This window comes from Zalophus californianus, chromosome 3, assembly GCF_009762305.2.
Source record: "Zalophus californianus isolate mZalCal1 chromosome 3, mZalCal1.pri.v2, whole genome shotgun sequence".
Classification (NCBI taxonomy): domain Eukaryota; kingdom Metazoa; phylum Chordata; class Mammalia; order Carnivora; family Otariidae; genus Zalophus; species Zalophus californianus.
In genome coordinates this window covers 65,543,422-65,571,020 of record NC_045597.1, presented here as the reverse complement: position 1 = coordinate 65,571,020, position 27,599 = coordinate 65,543,422, and the positions used below count along the sequence as shown (strand labels likewise).

The 27,599-nt window shown below is 40.1% G+C and overlaps 1 protein-coding gene across 6 annotated transcripts; it reads left to right on the top strand.

The window, feature by feature from the left end:
- Positions 1–5,623: 5,623 nt before the first annotated feature.
- SERTM1 (serine rich and transmembrane domain containing 1) lies at positions 5,624–27,320 on the top strand. Of its 6 annotated transcripts, none has more exons than XM_027591514.1 (4): positions 5,624–5,888; positions 7,637–7,694; positions 26,447–26,483; positions 26,670–27,320. In XM_027591514.1, exon 4 carries the CDS (start codon positions 26,857–26,859, stop codon positions 27,178–27,180), a length of 324 nt encoding a protein of 107 aa, XP_027447315.1. In that variant the 5' UTR covers positions 5,624–5,888; positions 7,637–7,694; positions 26,447–26,483; positions 26,670–26,856; the 3' UTR covers positions 27,181–27,320. The 6 variants fall into 6 exon arrangements, with proteins under 6 accessions (XP_027447315.1, XP_027447316.1, XP_027447313.1 ...); XM_027591515.1 differs by lacking the exon at positions 26,447–26,483 and adding an exon at positions 14,770–14,871; XM_027591512.1 differs by having other exon boundaries at positions 7,633–7,694.
- The last annotated feature ends 279 nt before the right edge of the window (positions 27,321–27,599 follow it).

Genomic DNA, 27,599 nt, shown 5'->3' with positions numbered 1-27,599 from the left:
GGCAAAGGACATAGCAGATGTGTTCAGCTTGAAACATCTCAGTAACAATCTTCTATTTTCTTACAGATGATCAACTCCAGAATTGTTAAACTATACTGCTGTTTTTGTTTTTGTTTTAAGTAGGCTCTACACCCAACGTGGGGCTTGAACTCATGACCCCAAGATCAAGAGTCGCATGTTCTACTGACTGAGCCAGCCAGACACCCCCATACTGCTGGGTTTTTAATAGTTTTTCCTCAGGAGCAAACATATTTTGGTCATGCTGAAGGCTCCTGCCTAAGTAGATTTTCCCCATAGTATTTGAGGGCTACCCTGAGAATGGATAGAAAAACGATCTTGCCAGGCACTGGGAATTCCCACCCAGTGCCAGATATTATGGGATAGAATTTAGCCTAAATATTTCACACCCCTTTAACTCCTCCCCAACTCAGCATTCCAACCCCCGCCGCCCAGTTTGCTAATTCCTCCAAAGTTAGCTTTTCTATCCTAATACCTCCAGTTGCCATTTTGCTGTTATGAAATTCTAATCCATGTCAAGGAAAACCTATCTTTGAGAAGTACCTAAGTGGCACATTATGAACTGCAAAGCTCCCACAGAGCAATTTAAAATGATGAATATCCTTTTCAAACATCCTTTTCAAAATTGCACATGGACTTCAGCCAGTCACAAGACAGAGATGTGGAGGATGCATTAAACTCCCCATCTGCTCTTCACATTGCTCATCATTGATTTATAACCCACAGTAAGTCATCTGGCCACACCGACAGAGCTGACGGGCAAGTACAGCACCCAGCAGCTGAGGTGTATACCCTATGAAAAGATGTGTCCGTGGCATTAATATTTCTCTCCTCCCTGCACCCTGATGTGACTCACTACTATTCCAAGTACAGTTCTACCCACTATTCTCAGAAAAACACACAAATTCTGAGATACGTTTTAGAAATTCGCTTTAGACTTCAAGAAAATAAAGCTCTTTAGGGATAACTTCAGACTTCTGCTTTCATTAAAACAGCTTCGATGCATTTTCTCTCTTTTCGAACTTAGCAGCATGTGTAAATTCCTTCCTACCTGGGTCATGTCCTATTAACAGCATCACTTTTTTGCTTTCCAGACTGTGTGCCATTCACTGATTAGGTGCGACATTAAGATATTTCCTTTCTCACAAGCCATGAGAGGGCACTGTGTGTTGTGGGAGATAAAATAAAGGCCACGGACTCGAAAGCCATCTTCCTCTGCCACTTCGGCCCAGCCCCATCTCCTATAAAAGCTGAAGGATAACCAAAATTATGCAAGGTCGTACTCTGGAACTGGCAGAAGGCAGACTGTGAAGTGAGAATGTTTGGTGTTAGTGTCCACCTTGTTGCAAGGCTGCCATTTTGGCCCTACTGTCCCCTGGCACTCTACACTGGCTGCCACCAGCCTTCCCTAATGGGAATATTCCATAGGACAGTCCTTTAGAATGTTCCAGGGACTCTCACTGCCATTTTCTATTATCTATACTCCACTCTTCCCTCCCTGTGCCCAACTTTTCTGCTCTATACCTAGCTGAAACCCTAAGTATCCGACCCCTAAGAGTTCAAATTTAAGAATGAACTCATATGATCTGCTCAGATGCTAATGGCTAATGTAGAGAGAAATACCTCTGGCTTTCCACTCCCACAAGAAACTAGAGTACATTTTAAACAGGGGCTTCTGATAAACCATTAATTTTTCAGCCCAGAGGAAGGTTCATCTGCTGGAGGTTTCAAGTAAGATAGGAAAAAAAGAAAGTACATTTTTAGAGAGGAAGATCAGTGACTTCTGAGATATACTATTTGATTGTTGTTTCCTGGGTCCTAGCCATATCATGCCTGTAATCTTTGGAACCCTCTGGTCATATAAAATACAGTCTTATCCTGGTTACCTCAAGGAATAAGGGAGTTAGTATAAGGAATAAGCATATACATCGCAATAAGAGCAACTGGAATTTCAAAGGAGCCCAGAAATAGCCAGGGCTGATCAGGTTCACAGAAATGGAAATGTAGTTTGGAAATTGGAAAATAGTTGAGGATTCAAGGCAAATCCAGGGACTGAGTCCCCTTCAGAGCAGGGGTTCACCTATTCCCTCACCATCATGGGGTCTCAGTTTCTCTTGTTTCTGTCTCCTTGCTGCCCTCATCCAACCACCTCTTTCTCTCTTCGGCATGTATGTGGATTTCTGCTAACTCATAACTTTTGCTTATTCATAACTTCTGCTTACTCATAATTTCAGCCTACACACAGTCCTTGCTGTCTCATAGTCCATGGGTTGTGTTTTTAGCTTCTGCTTTGGATTCCAATTGACCAACTCTAATATTTCCAATTTGAATGTCCTAGCAGGACATTACTTAGTTCACATTCTTCTTGTTGAGGTAGAGCCTTTATACCAAGCCTCAGCCAAAGTATTCTTAGTAGCTAAGAATCAATTTGGCTGGTTTAAGCAAAAAAAGAATTTAATAAAAAATATCGTATCAGAGAGATGCTCAGAAAATGAACAGAAACACGGAGTACACAGAATCCCAGCCAACCATATCTCAACCATTAGACATTAGACAACCATTGTCAACCATTAGACAAGTGAGAACACTATTGACATCAATGAGCACTAGGAGCCATAACTTGCAACTGACACCTGGGCACTGGAAACCCAGCTTGTCCCCCTGCTGGCCCTGGAAACTGGACATTGTTGCAATCACTGGCACAGAGAGCTCCACTCATTTCAGCTCCCCTGAATGACCAATTCCCAATTCTAGGTCTAAAAAAGGTACATTTGATTAGCCAAATCGAGGTCACATGCACATGCTCTCACCTTAGTGGCAACATGGGTCCGGGTGGACATGGGAAAAATAAGAATGTGTATATGGCCCTTTTTGGCTTCATCAGTTAAGTACATCCTGAGTCAGTGAGCTCTGCTCAGGAGACAGAACATGGCCCCTCACTTAGCAGAGGACTGTGGGCAGGATGGGCATTTTGATTGGCTGGTCCAACACAACCCCATAACTGAAAAAGTAAAGGAAATTCTTTCATGAGCAGTATTGGCTTGAAGCCCCACAAGGCACACTTATATTCAGTTTAGGTATTTATATATCTGCCTGTCTGATTGGACGTAAACATTTTAGGGCAGAGACTTTGTCTTTATTTTTATCTCCCTAGTGCCTGGGGCACTGCTTGGCACATAGCAGATGCTCCAGAAATGTGTGTTGAATTTAATAGTATTTGTGGTCCAGGAATTTTTCCATAACATTAGATAACATAAATTTCTCCATGTTTTCAGGAAGACCATGATTTAAACAAACAAACAAAGAGGACTTATTGACACATCATGAAAATGCAAAAGAAGTAAGAATTTTTATGACCTACCCTCTCTCAGAGTTACCTCAGTTCCTCTACAGGGCACAGAGCTCTGAGATTGTGGCAGGTGGAAGGTGAGAACTGCTTGAAAGAAGAGAGATTAAGGCATGAGAGAGAGAATCGAGTTTGGGGAGGGAACATCAAAAGGGGGGCAGAGATGAAGGAATCAAGGAAAGGGAGCAGAGAATTAGTCGAGGGAGTATTAGAAACAGAACACAAGTTTCCTGATAACCCAGAAGGAAATTAGAGAATGGACAAAGTAATTCTGAATGTTGCTTTGATGACAGCAAAGAAGGAAAGACAGAGCTAATATTTTTATGCACTTATTACATGCAAGATAATAGCTAGGAACTCTGGGTGTGTGTATGTGTGTGTGCGCGCGCATGTGTGTGTGTATTTAAACTTCACAACACCTATTAAGGTGGTACTATTATTGCCATTTTATAGATAAGGAAAATGGGACTCAGAGAGATTAAGTGACTGGCTTAATCAAAGTGACAACATCAGAATTTAATGATTCTCCATCTGACTCTAAATTCCTCACTTAAAAAAAAAAAAACAGAAAAAACCAATCCATCCATCTCTGAGTAAGACAGAAAAGGACTGGAGGTTAAGATGGGATGATCATGCTCATTAGAAGCTAGGACCATGTCTCCAAATTGCCTGTGAACTCCCAGGAATTTGAGTGGTACCTGACCTACTTTTGAAGATTTTCTATGTAAGTAAATGTTACAATTAACATTTTCTAGATCGTTTATACATGAAATTTAAAAAAAATAAAGACAAGAGCAACTTTGCCTCTCCTATTAGTTTTTTAATAGTTCGTGATCATTTGTTACACCAGTTCTAGGCAATTAAGCTCAGGAAATATCAAGAAAAGACTTACAGATTACTTACTTAACACAGCCTTATTTTGTATTGAAATACAATTGGTATATGACAAAGCAATGATTTCATGGATATTACTACTTACAATGAGGCTAAATAAAAATCTAAGGTAAAAGATTGAGTTAGAGGGATAGACAGATGTAACAAAACTCATGAAAGTGACATATGAACAAGTCAAATTTAGAATGCAAGCGGAAATGTGTTGGGAGAGAAGCAGGTCTCTGAATCCCTGCCCCCCCCTTTTCCATGCAGCTCATTCCACCGCCCTGCATTTTAGATGATAACAAAAAGATTCACATAGAAAAGATGAACACAGACCCATAATTCCTCTGGAGGAGGAAGAGGGAGTGAGAGAGCCTTTGCTCACTTACCAAGGGGGCCTAAGAGTCTCTGGAGAACTACTGAACATGGGCACAACTAGCATAATCCCAGGAGATGGGCACTGGTAAGTAGGAGTATTTGTACAAGTTTAAATGGTCACTAAGACTTGGGCATCATTCTTCTATATTGATTTGCATGATTCATTTTCCTAGCCACAGGTGGACCGGGCACGGGGTGAATGCAGAAAGACAGGAGGGAGCAGGGGGTAGAGGAAAAGGAGCCATACCAACACTTAACAGGGGCTCAGCCCTTCACCAGGCAAATAGGCCAGAGAGCCAATCGGATTGTTGAATGTCAGGGTAGAAGAGACCGAAGACATCAAATGATCAGTTGAAAAACAGGAATCCAGAGTCTTTAAGTGAAGATCATGGGTCTGATTGGTAACCGAAGTTAGTCTTGTCAGTTAAAGGCTCCCTTCGCTGAGTTCTTTTAAGGTCTATGACTCTCTCTAAGCCAGTTACCCAGTAAGGACTTCTTTGGTTGCCCGTTTCCCTGGCAGTGATGGAACTGCAGTCCTATTCATTTCATCTGATGATTTGGCAGAGGATTCAGAGGGGGAAAGAAGAGAAAAGCTTGTAAGGAAAGACGTGTGAGGCCAAGCTGAACAGAGGATGGGGCGATGCCCTCATGCAGCTCAGAGCTGAACTTGATGTGATGGACCGGAGCTCCTGGTTTGGAGTGGGGGCTGCGCGGGACTCATAAGAGATGTTTAAGAGGAGAAGAAACTTGGCAGAAAGTAGATGCTTTCGCCTGCTGAGAGGTCTGAGTCCCCAAAGAAACTGCACCCCCATGCCCACCCCACACAAAAGTTAACGGCACCACACCTGCCTCCCCCAGATGGGGCTCCCTGTGCGAACGCCTCTTCGTCCTCCAGGATTTTCCAACACCGGCTCAAGCTCCTCCCTCGCCCGAGAGGGGCTGCTGTCCTAGAGCCAAGCACCAGCCAGAGCAGCGGCTGGGGGGCGGCGGGGAGTGGGCCCGGCTCTTCGCCATTGGTTGTGCGGACCAGAGGGGCGGGGGGAAGACCCACGGTCCCGCTGATTCCGCCGCCCGGGGCTCACACCAGCTGCGCCGGCTACCCGCCAGTGCGCTCCGGCCCCGCGCCGCACGCTGAGCCCGACATTCCCACGGACGGCTTCGCGGGCGCGGATCGCCGAGACAGGGGCGTCTACGAGGAGCTCAGCGCGGCCCAAACCCCACCCGGGGTGCCGAAGCGCGGCCGGGGAGGTCGGCGCATCCGGACCCGCAGGTCAGTGAGAGGCTCCCGAAGCCTCCCTCGAGCGGACGCAGAGGAGTGGGGAGCCGGGGACGCGCGAGGTGCCGAGCTCCGGAGGAGGGCTCGTCCTCTGCGTGGAGCGCTGAGACTCCTCTCCTGGGGCGGCCTCGAGTTCTAGAGCTTCCACTCCCTCTGGTGCCGCACCCCCCCCCCCCCCCGCCCCAGACTCTCCCCGGCTCCCAGAGGTTTGGCTCCTCTGGACTCCCCTGAATCTGTACCCTTTGCGGCCGGCCGCGTCCTTTATGGACCCCAGCAACCTCCGCAGATCGGCTTTCCCGATGGTCGGGATGACTTCGTTGGGCCCGTGGCCCCGGGATGACCCGCTTCAGTCCCGGACACAGAGCCAGGAGGATTTGCCCTCGTGTCCGCTGTTGAAAAGATTGATTACTCTGTGCAAGTGTAGACAGTTCTACACTTTGCTGAACGTGTTTCTAGGTTCATTCTGTTTGCTTTTGCCTTTGTGGTATGTGCGGTCATTTCTGTTTTGCGCCTATCTGGGCACTCGCCACGCGCACACTGCCTGCTATGCAGCTTAATGGTGCTCGCAGGAGTCTTTCCACCCATCTTAGTGGCTTCAAATCCAGGGAAGTTTTTACCTGGCGCTGAACACTTGCGTTCCCCAGCGGTGGTTTCGAGTTCCCAAAAACCTAGTAGAAAACGGCCCCAGCAACGGGAATCCTGTGTTTCCCTGTCGAGGTGCGTGGATTATGGGCAAATTGAGTTCTGATTTAGGAGAGAGGTGTGTGATGTGGCCCGCTCTGGGTAGCAGAAGGATCCCTTCACTCACAGAAACATCTGGTTAAAGACCAGGTTGGCGGGCTGTACCTGCGCGCTTTCTGCCGCTGGATGCCTGGGTCCGCCCAGGCTGGTTTGGTGTCAGACTCCGGAAGCAGGGTCTGTTTCTTAACCTTCATTTCCTCTGCCTGTTAAATTCCCTTTGGAAAATTTTTTTGCGAAAAATGTTGAAGTACTTAGGTGGTTCTTTGTGGTGGATAGTAGGATCCGATGGCTCTGGACATTCTCAAAGCCATCGCATTTGGTCGGGTCCACACTACAGGTGCAAAGGGCGCGGAATGGGTGGTGATTACGTCCCAGGGCCAACCCGAGGGACCACTGCTCAAGATGTTTCTCCTAGGGAGCTTTTTGCTTTAGATTTTTCTAGATTCATTGTCAGTAGCCGATCAACAGGAAAAAAGACAAGATAAGTGATACTCCTTTTTAAAAAGGTTTGCCTGTTAATGCAGTCTTGCTGCCCAATGTACCCTCCTTTAAAAAAAAAACGGTATTTAATTAGCTTATGGTATGCAACTAATCTGAGTGTTTTAGCTTATTTGTAATCTATCTCCTACAGATTCTTAAATCTATTTTGTGACTAAAATGCTTCATTTCGCTTAGAGGCGTCTTGCCCCTACCCCCACGGTCTCACATATACACACTTTATAATCAGCACCTAGTTGATCCCTTAATGCACATTGCTTTTTGAAGTGTATATTAGTGAGTCCGCCTTGTAACCGAGTTGCATTGACACCACTCCCACAGGACATGTCCTTCAAATGCTGGGCATTGTGGGGATGGAGAACCATCTGCCAACCTCCGAAGTATTCTGGGAATACTGAGTTCCAGAAAATGGGTGGGGTATTACATTTTTGTGTTTTGATTTTGAGGCTTATTATTTATTTGGCTTATGTATTTGTTATTTTTGATTCCTTTACATAAGGCAGAGTGCTCTGAAGAGCTTGACACGGGTTCATGGTTCTCATTAAAGAAGCTTCATGTAAGGTAAGATCCATTCCCTTTTCCCTGCTGTTATTTCAATTCAACAGATTTTATTGGATGTCTGTGATTAAGAGATAAATAATGGTGTGATGACACGTGGCATCAAATCCATCAGAGGATTTATTTGCAGGTTTCCTAAGAGTTTTTTTTTTTTTAAATCAGGGCAGATGAAGGATGACGGTTGATTGGTAAGAATGATTAATCATACTAATCATTAAGTAATTGTGGAGTCATACACTTACTCTAAGAATGAAAGAGTAACCCATCACAAGCAAAACTCTCTAATTTGGCCTCTATTCAGATCTAGTCTCAGACCATTTGCTAATATTCCTTCTTCTCTAGGCTTGCTCTTCTCCCTGCACTTGTATTTTAAGTTTGTTTTAAAGCTGTAGACTTTATTTAAATAATTTTATATTTAATTTGTTATTAGGGAGAAGCAAAATGTAAAATTATGACTGAATGTTTGTGTTTTGTTCATTTGGGTTTTTTAAATAGTAATTTAAGAACCTGGAAAAATACATTCCTAAAAGGCCCTGACGTCAGGCAGTGGGTAGGTCCCACTTGTCTGGCTCTTGGCACCCATGAGCCATTCAGTAAACATCTGTTAAATGAAACTAGAAGCCAAAAAGTAGTGTTGCAGAAGAATGCCATTTTCTTCAAATAGACATGTGTGGAGCTTATTGTATTATCATATTACTATGTCAATATAAATCATCACAGGCTTAACTTTTATTAGATATTATTATTCTTAATGACAGCTAAAAAATAAAAAGCCTTTAAGTTAGTTAATGGAATAGGGAACCTAATAAAGAAGAAGCTCAAACTAAGTACATGAGTTGGCAGGATTCCTTTTAGCTAACAGATGTACCTAGAGAAATCAAGCCACAGGCTTAGGTGCAGAAGTCCATGATACATGCACATGTGGACCAGCCTTTGATTTAGAACTCAGAAGTCTATCTGTGCCTTCACTGACCATTTCAGATACATAGTAGCAGGAGAATGAGCCAAGTTCTGGGACCCCTTCAGTTCTGATTCTGATTTGTGGCAGATAGGTCCATGGGATATATATAGTGTTCTGAGTTGCTCAGGCTCAAGACACAGAATGCCTCCTTCAGGAGTTCCTAATGTATAGGATCCATGCTCCTGTACACATTTGGAACCAGGAAATAACCACTGTTTAGTCTAAGTTTTTTTTGGCAACAACAATAACAAAAAATGGAGATTCTGAATATCCAAGTAGCCCTATACAAGCTATAGTATCTCTAAGCATGAAATGGCACAACCCGGCCAAAACAGTGACAGTATTTCAAAGCTCTGAATTCATATCAGGAATAGGATAGACTGTCATTAATATTTCCTGAGTTCCTAGCTTCTAAATTCTCATCTATTAAGTTATATGGGAAATCAGTCAGTCCAGATTTATAATTGCATTATGAGCTTGATTGTTGATGCCACTGATGTTGATATTGTTGATTGTTTGATATTGTTATAGACAATAGTGAGAGGGTATGGAAGTTGTAAGCCTCTAATACTTGTTAAACAGGGTAACTTATGGTAACAGACCTGAATACAATTTTTGATGGGAAACAAAAGGATAAGATGGCTTAAGAACCTGCTTCAAATTCAGAAAGACGGGAAGATGACTTACACCACAGTTAAAACATTAAGACAATTCATTCAACATATAGATTCACTCCTCAGGGAAAGCCAAAATAGCAGCTTTCCTGATTAATTTGACACATTAGTCTGGTACTGATTAGAACTGCCTGGTAATCTATTAACTATTGTCAATTAAACTGGTTTGGTTCTTACTGAGTTTCAATTTCCCTGTGCCCAGGATTATAGCAGCTGGATCTACTCTTCTCTTTTCTTAAAGAAAACATTCACAATAGCCCATAAAATGCAACTATAATACAAACAGCAGTTAAGCCCTACTGGGCAGATTGACTTTCTTTATCTCAGCCAGAGAGTTTTTTTTTTTTTTTTTCTAAAGATTTTATTTATTTATTTGACAGAGAGAGAGAGCACAAGCAGTGGGAACAGTAGAGGGAGAAGCAGGCTTCCCGCCCAGCAGGGAGACTGACCAGGGGTTCAACCCCAGGACCCTGGCTGGGATCATGACCTGAGCTGAAGACAGATGCTTAACCATCTGAGCCACCCAGGCGCCCCTCAGCCAGACAGTCTTAAACTTTGAAAGAGGAGGTATATATGAACCATTTCAAAAGTTTTTTTAAGTATATGCAGTACAAATAAAGGAGGAGGTGGAGGAGGAGTGGGGGTGGGGGGAGGGAAGGGAGAGGGGGAGGAGAAAGAGTTCTGGGCTTAAAAACCAGTTGCATTTTCACTACATGCGCTCTTATTAAATTTTATTTCTATTTTTTCTTTTTTTTTTTAAGATTATTTATTTATTTATTTGACAGAGAGAGAGACAGTGAGAGAGGGAACACAAGCAGGAGGAGGGGGAGAGGGAGAAGTAGGCTTCCCGCTGAGCAAGGAGCCCCAAGGACCCTGGGATCATGACCTGAGCCAAAGGCAGCTGCTTAATGACTGAGCCACCCAGGCACCCCCTTATTTCTATTTTTTCTAATGAAAACACCTTTATTGGGTTTTTTCTGATTATAAAACAATATATTTTCTTTGTATCAAAATTCAGATACATGCACAAAATAGGATGTAAACAAACATACCCACATCACCTGCTAACAAAAACCGTTACCTTGGTGCATAACCTTGTTTAGTTTAGTTTTCTTTTGCATGCCTCTAAAATTGTATATGTGTGCCTCGTAGTAGTAGCAGTGCTAGTAGTAGTTGTTTTACAAAAATGGAATCATACTATGCACTATTCTGAAGCTTACTTTTTGACTTAGCCATACATGTCCAGCATCTTTCCATATTAGAAAATGTTGTCTTTTTTGTTATATCAGAATCCTCCATTGTATGACTCTTCTACCATTTATTTAACCAATCCTTGACTTATGGACATCTTGTAGCTCCAGTGTTTAGCTACAGAACACATCTTTGTGCATGTGCCTTTTAAACTTGTCCGATTTTCTCCCATGGGGTAAATTATCAGAATATAAGTAATATTGTTAACCTACCGTACCATACATTTTTGGATGAAAAGGGAAGCACTCAAATAATTCATCCAACCAGTAGTAGACATTCCTCACTATGACCCAGAATATCTTTTATATGCCTGGCGCATGATATTTTTTTTTTTTTGGCGCATGATATTTTCTGCCCTTAAAAAAAACCATTTTTTATTGATGTTTAACATTCTTTTAGAAAAGTACATGGTCATAAGTATATAATTTATGATTCATGTGTTCAATTTGAAAACACCCTTGTAAATGGAACCCAGGTCAAAAAATATATATTTACTAATACTCTCCTTGATGGCCTTCATATACCTTGGCAACCTGTCATTCTAACTATTCCTCATGAGAAGGTCCTTGGTGAGCTTGCTGACCTCAATTTCCATCAATCAAGTGCATGATTAAGGCCACTGTGACTTTTAGAGTGACAGAGGAATACTGACAGGTTCTCAGACCTTCAAAAGGACTACTTGCCAACAAAGTTGGTCTGCTTTACTGAAATCAGTTTCTGAGATCTCTCCTTCTGTCCCCTGTCTCTTTATTAACCTTATCAGTTTTGGTCTCAGATTTGGGCCCTGTGTGGCACATATTTTGATTCATATAATGAATTAACCTCTGGATAACAAAAGAAACCAAATAACATGTTTTTCATCTAATTTCTTCTTGTTGGCCACCCAGCTCAGCTCTGAGTATAAAGTGGATTTGGAGCCAGCAAAGGATCCTGAGCTCCTGATTTGTAGTTTCAGTCACCCGCTATCTCCTTCTGCCATCCTTTTCCAGAAGGCGTATAAACAATGACCTTCAGAATTTAATTTACTTAACTTTTAGAGACTTCAGTTTCCTGGTTTTTAAGGACTTCTAGCTACCCAATTCTATGAAAAAATATTTTCCTTTTATGATTGCTTAAATTTTGTTTTTGTATTTTTTGATTTTTTTTTAATAGAGGAAAGTTAATATTGAGAGAGACCATAGGGAAAGAAGGAATAACTTAAATACATGATAAATGTTTTAAGTCAGTTCCAGAATGAATGAAAAGAAAAAAAAAATTTGCTTCTTTTGTGCTCATGTGTTTTCATTCCTTTTATTATTTTTCTAAGAAGCTGAGGTCTGGATTAATTTCCTAGCACAATACTGCTTAGGATATCACCGCTCACATCATCATGGCCATGATCTAGATGAAGTGCTATTCAAAGTATGGTCCATGCACTAATGCCAGCCCTTGAACTGTTAGTTACTCATTCACCATGAGATACAGAACTTGAGCCAGAATATAAATCAAATAAGGCACTAAGCACACTTTGTAGTTTAGCTTTTTTTTTTTTTTTAAGCAAGATATTCTGGATACAGGAAGCAGTGCTTTACAAGTTCCTCATCTCACAAAGACTCATAACCCACATATTCCTGAGGGAGGCAAATGGCTCCTTTGAGTAGCAATGATCTCCAGTGTGGGGCTTTGTAATTAAATTGTTTAATTTATAAAAATGTAAATATTTTCCTTTTCTGTGCTGATTTTCTATTGAATTTTGTTTCGTTCTGTTCTGGTTTCTTTGGAGGGGAGGGTGAGTTAATCCTCGAGATAGAGTGACTAACATTAGAGTACCATGGCATAGAATGTTCCTGAATATCATAAATTATCATAGCCTGTGGTGACTGGAAAGCAGTATTGTCCTTGACCCTTTTTATCTCTACAGATGAGCACAGTGCCAAGGACTGTGATTATAAGGGACTTAGTAATTTTCAAAGGAGGGATTATCATGAAGTTTAACTTAAAGAACAATTTAAATTAAAAACAACAAATTCTGGGGTGGGGTGCCTGGGTGGCTCAGTCAGTTGAGCGTCCAACTCTTGATTTAGGCTCAGGTCATGATCTCAGGGTCCTGAGACTGAGCCCCGTATTAGGCTCTGGGCTCAGCACAGAGTCTGCTTGTCCCTCTCCTTCCCCCCACTTGCAGTCCCTCTCTCCCTCTCTCTCTCAAATAAATAAAGAAATAAAATCTTAAAAAACAAAAAACAATGTATTCTGTTTCACATCTAGTCAGGTCTTCATTGACTATGGTAAACTCTTAGAATTTTTGTTGTGCTCTTCAAAATACATTTGTAACAACTCCTCAGCTATGTTCACAGTAATGAATTTCAATATTTATAGTGGATTCCTCCATCCCTTCCTTGGTTATCCCAGGGGATACTTGACTAAATAAAATTTTTGTTAAAAGACACAGTTGCTTGATAAAAAGTATGCTCAGAGTTTGCTGTGGAATCTGCAACTATAAATTTTATTGCCATAACTAAAATACTTACAAAATTTAGGGTATGTTCATCATTATTCTTTAATATTGAGTACTTACCCTTTGAGTAATTGATATGATTTTATACGAGATCATTTATTCATTCATTCAATAAATATTGTGCATCCCAAAATAGAACAAATATGGAATACCTCTCCAAGAAGCTTCAAATTTCTTCATTCCTTTATTCTTTTATTCATGAAACCATCCAACAAATGCTTATTGAACATCTTTGTATAAGACACCGTGCTGGTTCATGGTTATAAAGATGAGTGAAATGGTAGTCCTCTGTTTTAGAATTTCTTAGTCCATCAATGCTTTAGGCCAACAGGTGAACAAATATAGTAAGTATAATAAAATGTGAGAGATGCTAGTGTAAAAAGGTAGAGAAATTATCATGAGAATGCAGAGAAAGGAGCCAGAAATTTGCATAGAGAAAGTGGGTGGGGATTTATGTTATGAGTGAATAAATAGATGAGACAGAGGACAGAAAGTTTGAGTAGAGTCTTGAAGAATGAACAAATTGGGTTTTGGATGGAATTAGGGAGAAGACATGTACAAATATAAGAATTAAGCATACATATTTTAAAAAAAACTGGGAAATCGAGAACAATTTGATATGCTTGGACCATCAATCTTTGGAACAATGGGAAAAAAATGAGACTGGAAAAGTAGCATGTGACCAGATTAAAAGGAACATATAATATAGCACAGATAGTATAAGGAAAGTTCTTTCAGATTTCTTACTCAAGATGGTCACTATAAAAATTGTATGTGCAATAGACTCTTGCATGTAATAGTGATTTTTTATCACCTCCCTATACATAGTTAACAAGTATTTGTTGAATGAATAAATGAATGCATAAAAAGATATAGTTTTTCATAACCAAAGGCAATACCACTGTCCCATTACTTGTATAATGGGACAGTATTACTTGTTTTTTCCCATTAGGAGTAACAAGTTAGTCTTAATATAGCTTTACTATCTCTCACCTATTCCCACTTGAAGCCATTTGTGTATGTTTAAGTGACAGCTGGTCAGGACTGTCCTTACAAGTAGCACCTCATCATGCCCCAGCTTGTTAGGGAATTTGTTTTTGGCTGTACCAGTAGCTAATTCTCATCCCTTTAAACTTCACTCTTGCATGAAATTAAAGCTAACCAAAACATCCTCTACAACCTTCTTTTTCTCATAGGGCCATAAGGGGGTTTCGATATATCACATAGACAATTCAGGTTTATTCAGAATTTGATTTCTTTATAGTCAATTTCTTGAATACCCAGCATAACCTCTGCTGTCATAGTACAGTAAGATTTTATGTCAGTCAGTAGAAGGAAGATTAGGCTTAAAACAACAAGTGCATTCATTGTTTCCACTAAGTATTAATAAGGCCAGCAAGGGGTGAAGGTGCTCGCCCACTTCACCTGGGACTGAAGCTGCCCCATACTTACGCAATTATTGCAGCAGAGGGAAGGGACGTGGCAAATCTCACACTGGGTCTTACATTTTCTACCCAGAAGTGACATGTCACTTTTCCCAAATTTCACTGGCCAAAACAAGTCATCTGGCCACCCTAAATTCAGAGGGGATAGGAACATGTAATCCTACAACATGCCTGGGAGGAAGAAGGAACAGCAGAAACACATGAACAGCATGAATAACCACAAGTCTTGAAATTATCCCTCTTTTACCCTCAGGCTTCCTGGAGAGAAGAAACGTAATGAACATAGAGCATTTGGAGACATAGGGATATAGATGTGAATTCCAGTCCTGCCTCTAAGTGGCTGGATGACATTGGAGTAAGCTTTTAAATTCTCTCATCCTTAATTTTCTCATCTGTTAAAGAAAGATCTGTTAAAGAAAAATAATAACTACCTTAAAGAGCTGTGAAGATTAGAGAAAATACACATGCACCATGTGTACACATGAACACACATACAAAACTAGTATATGCTTTTATTTAATAAATACTGGCTACTGTCGTTCATGTTGTTACTACTGTTTCCCCAAACTGTTGTGCTGGACATTCTTTCTCCTACATAACATCCTGGGCATACCTTCTTCTGCCTATCACGTTCTGAAGATATTACCATTCCACAATGATGTGGGGATGCTCCTGTCACCTTTCTTTCCCCTCTACTTCCCACAACTTTTCTGGCATGATATGGCCCCTACATCCCAGCCCACACCATTAAAATAAAAGAGAACTAAAGACTAGATATGTGACATGTGAACATGTGTTTCTGACCAAAGCTATTCTGATAAGTGAATAAAAAATCCAGAGCCTACAACCTTAAGGGTAAGGTAGAGAGCTCCAGTCTGATAAAGGACAAAGTCAGTTAAATCTCATATAAGAGATACTCATGGTTTCCTTGAATAAAACTATATTTATTTATATTTTTAAAAGAATATATTTCAGTAGTCTGTTTTCTATAAGTAAGTCCTAATTATTTCTCAATTTTGCCTCCTTATATTTTTTAAAAGATTCTATTTATTTTATTTTAGAGAGAGAGAGGGAGGGAGGGGGAAGCAAGAATCTCAAGCAGACTCCCCACTGAGCACAGAGCTAGACTGATGTGGGGCTTGACCTCATGACCCTGAGATCATGATCTGAGCTGAAACCAAGAGTCAGACGCTTAACCCACTGATCCACCCAGGCACCCCCACCTCCTTACATTTTTAAGTTTACCACATTCTGGGAGAATTTGAGCCTACACTTGTTTATTGCTTCCCTTTTGTCTTTGACAGATTCTCGTCTTGAGTTGTTATCTAAAATGACAACAAGCTGCTGAGGACTTGATTTCCTCCCACACTTGATAGCCTGCCATATCATTTTGTTCCATGTTACAAGGAACATGTAGACATTCTCTTTGTTAGCCAGACTTTTGAGTTTACTGTACTGCCTGAGAGAGAGAGACAAACAACAGAAAAAGAGAGAGATGGAGAGCATTAAAAGGCAAGCTCTGCTATTTGATTCACTCCGAGAATTAGCAGGACCATGGGAAATCCCACACGGGAACATGCTTTCCTGCTGAAGGACATAACGTCCTGTTCTGTCCCCTGCCCTCCCTGGTGTACCTGGAAATCCTGGTAGATGAGTAATTTCAGAGCCGTAAAAGAGCACTTTGTCTCCTTATAGGATTGGTGTTTTATGTAACCTCTGTCTAAAATCTGACTCATCTGGTACTCATCATTTTAGGGTACCTACCTATATTTGCAGCCATATAATTGTTGATGACTGGCAAAAGTACTATTAATATCAGTGTCCTCTATTTTTTCATTTGTAGCTGCATTTTGCATGATGATTCAATTTCTAAATTGTTCATTGGCCCCTATTTCATAAAATACGGACCCTGGACTATAATAGAGTTCTTGTGGTCAGGCTTAGCGTCTTGCCACACTAGAGGACTCACCCAAACCAGGATGATCAGGGAGGTGGCTGCTGGTTTAAGAGTTGTAAAGGACTGTAAGTTCTTTGATGTGCGGAACTTACTGTGTGAAGCCTGTTTGACACTTGCTGCCTAAACAGTCTCCCACTTGTACTTTAGTTTATTTGCTGCTATTGTTTCTGGCAGTCCGCGTGTAGAATCTGGGCCTCACTGACTACCGTGGGCTCCCACTGGGCTTCCCTGGAGTCCAGCTGATTTGTTCTGTTGGAAAACTACTCGTGTGCCTGAGAGCATTATGCTAGATAAAATAAGTCAGAGAAATACAAATACCATAGGATCTCACTTATATGTGGAATCTAAACGAAACAAAACAAACCTGAAGTCAGATATAGGGAACAGACTAGTGGTTGCTGGAAGCCGGTGATGAGGGCCTGGGTGAAATAGGTGAAGGTGTTTAAAAAGTACAAACTTCCAGTTACATACTAAGTAAGTCATGGGGATGTAGTGGACAGCATGGTGACTGCGGTCAATAATGCTGCATTATTTATTTGAAAGTTGCTAGGAGAGTAGATCTTAAAAGTTCTCATCACGAGAAAAAAACTGTAACTATGTGAGGTGATAGATATTAACTAGACTTATTATGGTGATCATTTTGCAATATACACAAATATCACATCATTATGTTGTGCACCTGTGTGATATTGTGATTTATAATAAATATATATTCCGTCTTCCTCTGTTGTTGGCACCCTAGGAATTTCCTGCCTGATGAATGGCACAAATGTGTCTTTTGTTATGTTAATGAGGTGACTTTGAACCACACCTAATGGTGGGGGCTCATTGTGAGAGGAACCCACCTTGTGATTAGAAGGTTGGAACTTTAAATTCAACAGGAAGGGGAGGAGAGAGGGGAAGGAGGTTGAATCAATCTCCAGTGATTGATGATTTAATCAATTTTTATTTCTATGTAATGAAACATTAATAAAAACCCAAAAAGACAGGGTTCAGAGAGCTTCTGGGTAGGCCCAACACATGGACATGGTGGGAGAGCGGCACACTTAGCATGGAATCTCCATGCCCTTTTCCCATAGCTTGCCTTATGCATCTCCTCTGTCTGGTTATTCCTGAGTTATATCCTTTTATAATATACTGGTAACCTAATAAGTAAGATGTTTCTCTGAGTTCTGTGAGCTGCTCTAGCAAATTAATTGAACTGGAGGAGAGGGGCTTGGGAACCTTTGATTTATCCCCAGTCAGAAACACAGGTCACAACCTGGGGCTTAGGATTGGTGTCTGAAGTGTGTATGTTGAGAGGGAGGGTCTTGTAGGATTGAACCCTCAACCTGTGGCATCTGATGCTATCTCCCAGTAGATAGTATTAAATTTGAGTTGAATTGTAGGACACTCAGCTAGTGTCCCTAGAATTGCTTGTTGGTGTAGAGAATGGCTCCTAGTCCCACCTCACAAATTGGAATTGCTATCAGAACCTATTTAACCTGAAACTAATATAATATGTCAGTTATATCTCAATTAAAAACAAAAACAAAAAGAAAAGAAAACTATTCTCTGTCTCCAAAGTCCTTATCTTTGGGTGTTTACACTATAGGAGAGATGCCCATGGCCATTTCTGAAGATGACTGATGTTATAAGATGAACATAATTGGATTCCATGATTCTGGAGGTCCATATTGAAATTCAGACCAGTGAGTGATAGCAGCAGTGAAGTCATGAGTAAGGCTGACTAGCGAGTCACCATTCCTGGTCTTTAGGTAGCATCTCCCACAACCATGGATCCAGTTTCCTGGATATATTAAACTTCCTCTAACTCATCCTGTCATGTTTCACCTCCAGTACCCTGTGGCTTAGTGGGCATAATGAGCTGATGGTAGCAGCAAATAGTTGAGCTTTTTCAATGCTGTTGGAAAGATTCCTGTGAAGAATCAGGCTTCTATCATTGTGTTTCTTTAGAAGCTTCCAACATTTTAGCTGATTTACTGCATATTATGCCAAGCATATTTTCTTTTCTTTTTTTAGATTTATTTATTTATGTATTTGAGAGAGAGTCTGTGTGTGGGGGCAGAGAGAGAGAAAGAGTCTTAAGCAGACTCCACACTGAGTGCAGAGCCCAATGCAGGGCTCAGTCTCACAACCCTGAGATCACGACCTGAGCCAAAACCAAGAGTCAGACATTTAACTGACTGCACCACCCAGGCACCCAAGCATATTTTCTTAACATCCTTGGGGATAAGTCATTTTTTCCCCAACTTATATGTTGAGAAATTCCTAAAATACTGAAAAGTTGCAAGAATAATAACAACAGACACTTATATATTCTTTAACCAGAGTAACCAATTGTTAACATTTTGACATATTTGCTTTATCATCTTTCTGTATATATATGTAAATGTGTATACTATTTTTTTTGGCTGAAACATTTGAATGTTAGTTGCTGACATAACACTTTATGGCTGCAAAGTTCAACATGCATTTCCTAAAAATAACATTCTCCTATATCAAACTTAGGGAATTTAATATTTATATAATATAGTTATTTAATGTGTAATCTATATTTAAATTTCCCCAGTTGTCTTAATAATGTCCTTTATAACAAAGCTGTTTTTTCCTTTAATTGGCCCAAGAATCTTGCATTGCATTAGACCTTGAAATCTGCCTTCTAATTCTTTTTCTTAGTATTTATCTGACTCCTAAATCATGTAATATGGCCAAAACTGAATGTATCCAAAACAGCCTGTGTAAGCTGGCAATTACTAATCATTCTTTTTAAATATCCATTTTACTGTGGAAAGCATCATCATACTTTGACTGTTAGCCATTGAGGACTGGAAAAACAAGAGAACTTATTTAGCAAAATTCATATGTATATATTATGCTAAACACTGGGCTAATACCCAGAAGAGATGGGCAATTCACACACTATGTAATCAACTAAGGTTCTATTTGTAGTTATATTATGAGGGACAATGGTTCATTAATTCAAGTAAATGCTGTGCCTTGATTAAAAATGTCATCACACAGAAGACTCTGTGAGCTGGAGACTTAAAATGCAAGACCTAAAACATTTATATACATTTGTGATATTCCAAACTATTCTTAAGGAACAGACTATAAAGCACCTTATTTGGGAAACAAATACATGACTGTAGTTGTCAATAAAGATAGATATGAATGGTAGCTTGCTTAATTAATTGCTAATACTGAAGTTCTTTTCAGACAACCTATGTCATCACTATTTTTTTTCAAACTGTACCTGTACATGTGATTTTGTGGATAGAGGATGGCTATTAGTCTTTGGCATATTCCGGTGTGCAAAAATAGAGAACTGGATACATTATATAATTTATATTCCTCTCCCCGCTGCCTCAACTATTAAGATATTTTAAGTAGAGATGAAGCTTAGGGTTTAATTTATGGAGTGAATGAAATATTTACTGTATATCCATTCTTATAAATTGAAAGTTTATGAGATGAGGAGAATTTATAAGAAAATGTATACAAAACGATAACAGGCATTCCTAGAAACATGGAAACAGAAAGGTCTTCATTAAACACATTAGCTTGGGTGCCTATAGGAGACAGAAGAAAATGGAATGAGGCATCAAGATAAAGAGGAATCAATCATGACAATAAGCTATGAACTGAGGAATATATTTAAAGAGGGAGGTAGCAGTAGAAAACAAAGTATTGTTAGGGAGTAATACAATATCATGTTTTCCTCTGATTATAGTGAATGGCGTCGTGGCCCATGGCTGCCCACTTCTGAGGAATCTGCTTAGATTTAGAGTGGACTTCCTCAAATGGCTGCTGAGAAACCAAATTTCCGGGCTCTACCCTGTTCTCTTACAGCAGTTTTAGAGGAATCCAAAGTTCCCTGGCGCCTGAGAGAGTAGACTAGAGATACCTAGTGGTCTGCATATAAAGGTTTAAAGAAAATTGTAGTAATCACAAAATTAAGTTTATAAGAACAAAATCTTTCCCAGTGTCATACTCTATAAGCGGACTGTTATGAGCAATTTCTGATTAGACAAAAAGTATATTGAATATAAATTATTTTAACTGCAGAGGGAGAATGAGAGACAATGGAAAAGGAGAAAACACCATTCCATTCTTTTACCAGAGCATGGTTGAATGAGAATTTTTAAAAAATGTATCTAGCCTTATTAAAAATAAGTAAGATTTTTTTTGTATACTAGTGCTATGATTTAACCAATTCTCGCTGCTCCAAGAATAACAAATGTTTTTCTTACTACACTTGTAACATACTGGAAATGATCAGATCCGAGTGGAGGGTGAGAAATGACCTGAAAGCCCTTACTAAAAATACTGTAACATCTTGAAAGGCCAATCTTGCTTCTTACCTTCTTTCTTCCCCACTGATTCATTTTGACCTTGCCTATGTTCTTCAAGTCATTATTTCTCTGGCTATTTGCTTTTTCTTTAAATGAAGTGTTTAAACCAGTGACCTTTTCTCCTGCTCCCTGAAAGAGACTTTTATTGTTCTGCTGCTTCTTAAACAGCTCGTGTTTCCTTCAACCCTCAGGTTGATACTTTTCTCATTTTGATTTAGACTCATAGTGTTAGCCAAGAGGGGTCCAATATCCCCAAAAGGTAGGACAGAGCCCTTCCTGGTCTTTTCTAAACATCATAAAAGAATCATGAAAATGCTGTGCCTACACCTGGCTTTGTATTTGACCTGTTTTTTAAACAGAAAATTATCCATTTAAATTATGTTATTCTAAAACAGTGTCATTCTTAAATAATTATCCTTCCTAAGGCAGTGTTTTGGACATAAAACCTTCACACTGAATATAAATGTAACACAAATTTATTAAGACTAATACTTCGATTTTTCCAGAAAAGCAGTGATATATAAATGCAAGGGAGGTTATATCTACAGTTACATTTGAGGTTGTACAAGATGGATGGCCAGTCATTTTCATATCCCCTTTTGAAATACTTTCTTGTGTATGAGACTTTTTTTTTACTTCACTCAGTACACCATTTTGTATATTAAGAAAGGAATATTCTGAATATTTTGTGAATTACAGCTTATGTGGATAACTAATTTTTTAAAGAATTAAGACAAAGTAATTGATCTAGCATAAAAGCATTCTGAGTATAATTTAGTTATTTTGCTAAGGAAATCTTTTACTGGGCCTGAGGGTAGTCCAGATAGACAAAAGTCATCACGAGGGTAGAAAGATATAGGAGACTGGTCTGAATCCAAAGCAACGTAATGACCTGTCCTAGAAATTGATTTTTAAAATATTTTAAGATAAATTTTTAGCTGATACTAAGCTATTACTTTGTCATTTTTAAAATTTTCACCAAAATACAATGAAAAAACTCTGAATTTATTTTCTGATCATTCATTTTAACAGTGGGTAAAGAGAAGTGTTAATTTTAATTTTTTGTCTTATATTATCTAGTTTAGATCCATGACTTCCAGTGTATTATTCAGACTCTTCATCTTCTGCATTTCTTCTCATAAGATGGTACTCAATTCAATATTTAATAACAGATAGACTCAGTTTATTTCCTTACTTGATTTTATTTTTTATTGGACTGTTACAGGGAATCAGAAACAGAATTTACATACAATTCTACCCTCCTAAAACATTATACTGATAAGGAAGAGCAGTTTTCAAATACATGGATGGCTGAATCATCTTTGAATAAGGATAGCACATAAGATAATAAACTTTATTTTCATTATTGCAAGCCCAGTGGGTGTTTGCCATTGACTGCAAGTGACAATTTACATTTAGAAATTGTGGGAAGTATGTATGTCAGCACCAACCTTCTCTCATCAGCCAAAGAAAAAGCATTAAGAGAGAAGATAATTGTGTAAATGGTAAAGGAGTGGCTTGAGCTCATATAAAGCATACTATTTTCTAAGTAGAACTAAAAACAGCTTTGCTTACATGTGATAAGTTCCCTACTAGATTTTGGAAATGGTAATTTCTACGTGTCCTAGAGAGAAAGAGAGGATCCAATATATCATTATATTATAATATCAAATTTTATATTTGTAGACAGAAACAAGCATTTTACCATGTCATATTAATACTTTATCTGTCAAATCATTACTAATGGTTTGGGAGGACAGCCTTTTGGAGAATGACAGCAGGACTTGATAACGATAAAATTTTGATTCAACATCCTAACAGCCAGGGCACAAGGCAACAAAGCAGCGTATCCCAGTTTTCCACAACAAAAAACCGTTTCAGATAGTTGTTATTCACATAGACACGTATTTGAATAAAGGTCAGAGGGTCAGAAATTGCTGTGCCAGATTTAAGGCTGACTATAGGCTTACTGTTATACACCATTATTTTATAGACGACAAAGCCATGGCATAGGCCCCACCCACACGCTAGCCACCAGAGGTCTTGCAGTGCCTGTATGAGCAGACTCAGAGATGGGGGCCTGTCAGCTCTTTTTTCTTTTACCAGGCATGAAGGTACACGTCAGAGAGTATGCTTTTGTTCTTCTAAAACTTTACAATTCTCATCATCACCCCATGGGAAGGGAAGCTTCCATTCTCAGGCATGGTGCTGAGTGTCGTGGAATCAGAGACCCCCAGGTTTGCCTCTAAACTGTCTCTTCATCTCCCCACCTCACTGGGCTCATGGAGACCTTCCAGGTCCACTCTTCCTCACTTCAGTGGTGACTGCCTTTTGTAGATTTCTTCCCAGCACAGGTTTTTATTCCGACAGACAAAGGGAAAGCAGCCGACCGTGAACCAAAACATTTACACAGATCTTCATTTATAATGTTTTGATCCAGCTGTTTCATTTTCCTTTCTCAAAAATCACTTTCTGAGGATGGCTCAGAAAAAAGCGTCATCATGCCCACGTGGTTTTAGGTGCCATCGAAATGGCAGTACTCTAGTGCTGCCCTGACACAGGTCAAGGCTATGCATTTAAGATGAAGTCTCTCTCTTTTTTCTTTAAACCTAATCTGTTTGGAGAAATGGCCCAAGAAGTATCATCTTGAAACATACTTGTTTGATTTCATTTTCACAGCGCCATTTTTGGCCTCATTCACATGGTCACAAGTCCTGAACACGTACAACTGGCCTCATCCTGAACATTATGCAGACTGTCAAAACGTTCAGCAGAGAGAAAGAGGATTTATCAGTTTTTAAAAATTCAGTAAGAAAGTGAGAATCAATGCCATCAAATTAAAATGATCTCTAACGGTGCATATATTCTGTTGTTTCAAAGTAGAACAGTGAAATGAAATTTGCGTATCTATCATTTAAAACTACAACATATTCTGGAAATGATATTAAATCTGAAATAGTGGGAGGAGAATATTTAAAGAAGAAAATATTTAATTGAGAAATGTCAAATAATGACGTGAGCTTTCATTTGTTCATTTCCACCATCCTTCCAAGACCACTTGGAAGATCAGATGCTTTCCCCAAATCTTCTTAAGTCCCATTTCCATAGACCACTAAGGCTCAACAGTGGGCCTTTTGTCTGAAAGACAGAGATCCTCAGGATGTGAAAAGTATTCTTGGAATATTTACATGTAAAGAAATGCCTTTGTTTTAACAAGGCGTCTGGTAGCCAGTTGTGAGCTCTGCCACTAAATTGCTGATACTCTCGTGACACTGTCTGTGCCTCCAGCCCCACCCCCAGAAAATGACAGATTCGGGTAGTAAATCCAATTCCAGCTGAATCTGTGACCTGCACATGCCAGAACTGTAGGACTAGCAGAGACATGGAAAGTTCCTCTAGCCTTTCTAAGCATTCAGAAGGAACTGTCTACTGGGATGGCCTTTTATAATTTTCTAAGGATGCTTATGGAAATGTTCTTACAGCCTAGCTCAGGACCTCTTAGCGAGGTAGGAAAGGTAAATGTTATTGCATAAATGGGAAGACTGAAAAATGAAGACTAAACCATGAGCTAGCCCAGAGTAAGTAGCAGATAGGAACTAATGACTCAAGGCTTCATAATTTTCCTCTTCCCATTACAGTTGAGAAAACTAAGAACACAGTTCAGGCGTGGAGTCTAGTCCCTCCTCTGTCACTGTCTAGCTGTGTACCCTGAGTAAATCATGTCTCTGTGGCTCAGTTTCCTCAAGTGAGAATAATAATTCCTGCTCTACCAAGGAGCTGTGAGGAACACACAAAATACCCAGTCCCTTCTTCACCCATGCTAGGAAAAGAGGATGTAAAACCCTTACTACTCAAATGATAGGAAAATTGAGACCAGATGGTACAAGGAGTTAGGATGAGCAGAAGCCCAAAGTCCTGGGCTATCTTCTAACGAGATACTTCTTTTGTCAAATCAGTTAGCTTGTCTCTCAGTTTCCTCAGCTAGACTTAGGAGGTCTTTCCAGAACAGAGAATATTTCTTTTTCTTCAGCCCATAAGGTTTCCATCCTAGTTTTCTCTCCTATACATCATGCTGCCTCTGAAACTCTATTTTCCCTAAAGATGAATGGCTGAGACATTTACATGCTATAAAAAGGCAAGGGATTGCCAAATCAGTGTGACACATTTGAGTCCCACTGTGATTCTCTCTCTCTTTTTTTTAAGGATTGTTAGGAGCCTGTAGCAGCCTAATGGAATTAAAATCACCAAGCAAAGCATAATGAGGAGTAGGAGTCAAATTATTTTAGGAACTACTAAGACACTGTATGTGGCCTACTCAGAGGAACTCACTAAGATCATTAGCCTGCATGACACCCAGCAGGGACAGCCATCTCAGAAGTGTCCCCTCCTTCCCAGGATCATTAATGCTGCTCAGCTCAGACCACAGAGGCCAATGTCAGCCCCTCAAAGAATCAGCCACTTAATTAGATCTGGAGAACAGAAGGGAAAGGCAAGTTTCCAAGGTAAAATGCAGGGCAGAGTTTAGGAAAAGGGAAAGCCAGGGGCAGAGTGGATCTTTTCACGTTAGCATTTCACTACATCTGACACAAGGAGATACAAAATTTTACAAGAAACGGACTGAATGCCATAAAGAACTAGGAAGAGCATCTTTTCTGGACTTGAAGAGTCATCTGCCCGGAGGGATCAACCTCCCTCAGGCTGCATTCCTCGCCCCCATGTGGACGTAGTGGGCTGGAGGCCCAGGCAGAAACTGGCTGTGACTTTTCCAGCGATGGAGGAGAGGGTGTCTGAGACACACTGAACCCACACTTGGAGCCTGGGGAATCATGTGGTCTCCCACTTGCTACCTGCCTGTCAGTCTGCTTTGCTTCTAGTGTTTCTCACAGGGACCACATTGGGAGGGAGAATATGGTGAAGAGCATTCTTTGCCTCCTGGCTGAGAGAAAATTATTCCTTCTCCACACCCATTAACACACATACACACACTATAACCTTATTTTGGCCCAACTCTTTACAATTCACAAAGTGCTTCCATGTCTATTTTCTTGATCCCTGAATAATACAGAGAGGGGATGGGGCAAGTGCTATACATTTCACAGATGAGAAAAGTGAAACTCAGAATAATGTAGGCCATTTGCCCAACATCCCAAAGGTAAAGGGGAATTCAGGCCTCCTTCAAAACTACATCTCTTGACAGCAAACCTTGTACTTTCTACCATTCAAAGGGAATCCAGCCTTTTTTCTTCTAAATTAATCTGAAGTTTTTTATTCAGTACTAAAGTATGCAGAACAAGGTACACAGGTAGATCGAAAAGAAGAAACATGAAGAAATGGCCCCTCATTTCAAGAAAATGAATTTTTATAAACAAATCGAATTATAAATGTTCAACAAAAAGCAAACTTACATGTGCAGTGTGATTCTTCAAAAGTGTGGTTGGAGATAAATACTGGCTGGGAAGGTGCTAGTGGGCTGGAGGTGCCAGAGTTAATTTTCTGGAGAAGGGAGGTTTGGCGCTGACTTTTTGGGTCCTATTCTCAGAGCATCTACTTGGAGCATCTGTTGAAATCACAGCAGATGGAGCACATCAAAAATGTATTTTCCTTTTTATTTATTTTAGTTCCTTGGAGAATCCTGGCACCTTAGGTACTGTGGAGGTAAAATAAAAGTTCATTTTTATATCATCATTTGTAATATAATGACATAAACATTATCTATTTCTGGAGAAGTAATTCCGTTCCCTTCCCTTCTTGAAGTGAAAACTAGAAATGAGATTTAAATGTGTTATTTTGTGAATAATGCACTCAGCTGTTTTTTTGTTGTTTGTTTGTTTGTTTTTGCAGTGCCAATGGACACCTGATCCCCTGCTGCCTTTGAAAACCAAGAAGTTTTGTTGTGCTGATTTAACTGCCTACAATCTTTGCTGATGCTATCATAAAAAAAAAAAAAAAAATGCTGGTTCTGTCCTTTTTAACCCCTGTGTGAAACTGACTTTTAACATCCTTGTGCGTTCTTTGACCCTCCATAAAGATGTCTGAACCTGACTCTTCATCTGTATTTTCGGGTAATGTGGAGAATGGAACTTTCCTTGAGCTATTTCCCACATCCCTGTCCACATCGGTGGACCCTTCCTCAGGCCACCTGTCAAATGTCTACATCTATGTGTCCATATTCCTCAGCCTTTTAGCATTTCTGCTTCTGCTTTTAATAATTGCCCTCCAGAGGCTCAAAAATATCATCTCCTCCAGTTCCTCCTACCCGGAGTATCCAAGCGATGCTGGAAGTTCTTTCACCAATTTGGAAGTCTGTAGTATTTCCTCTCAAAGGTCCACTTTCTCAAACCTTTCCTCATGAAGAAGACGGAAGAATTCCTGAATGCTGCAGCAGCCTAGGTTTTCCCTTGCAGGAAGTGTCACATGAACCAGTTGCTTCATGAAAGAAATAACCCCTTTCTTTTGCAACCAATTAGACCTGTTTCTCCTCCTTCACCCCTCATTTCTTGTTCCATTCATGATGCTTTTCATTTGTGAATGTAGGAGTTGATGCTGACTCAGAGAAATGTGTGCAAACCTCGAGGGGCAGAATTTCACACAAACCACCTGACAAATCGGAGCGGACCTCTTCAAGGTGGATCAATTTATTTCACTCTGCGGGACACCTGAGGCAGAACTTATCTGAGGTTGCCTCACAGTGGGTGCTGGATATGGACTCTTGTACTTCATTTCTCTTACAAAACCGTGAAACCAACTGAGCTATCAGAAACTGGCAAAATT

Coding starts and splice junctions, on each gene's coding strand:
- SERTM1 (XM_027591511.1), top strand. CDS start 26,857: ATGTCTGAACCTGACTCTTCATCTGTATTTTCGGGTAATGTGGAGAAT.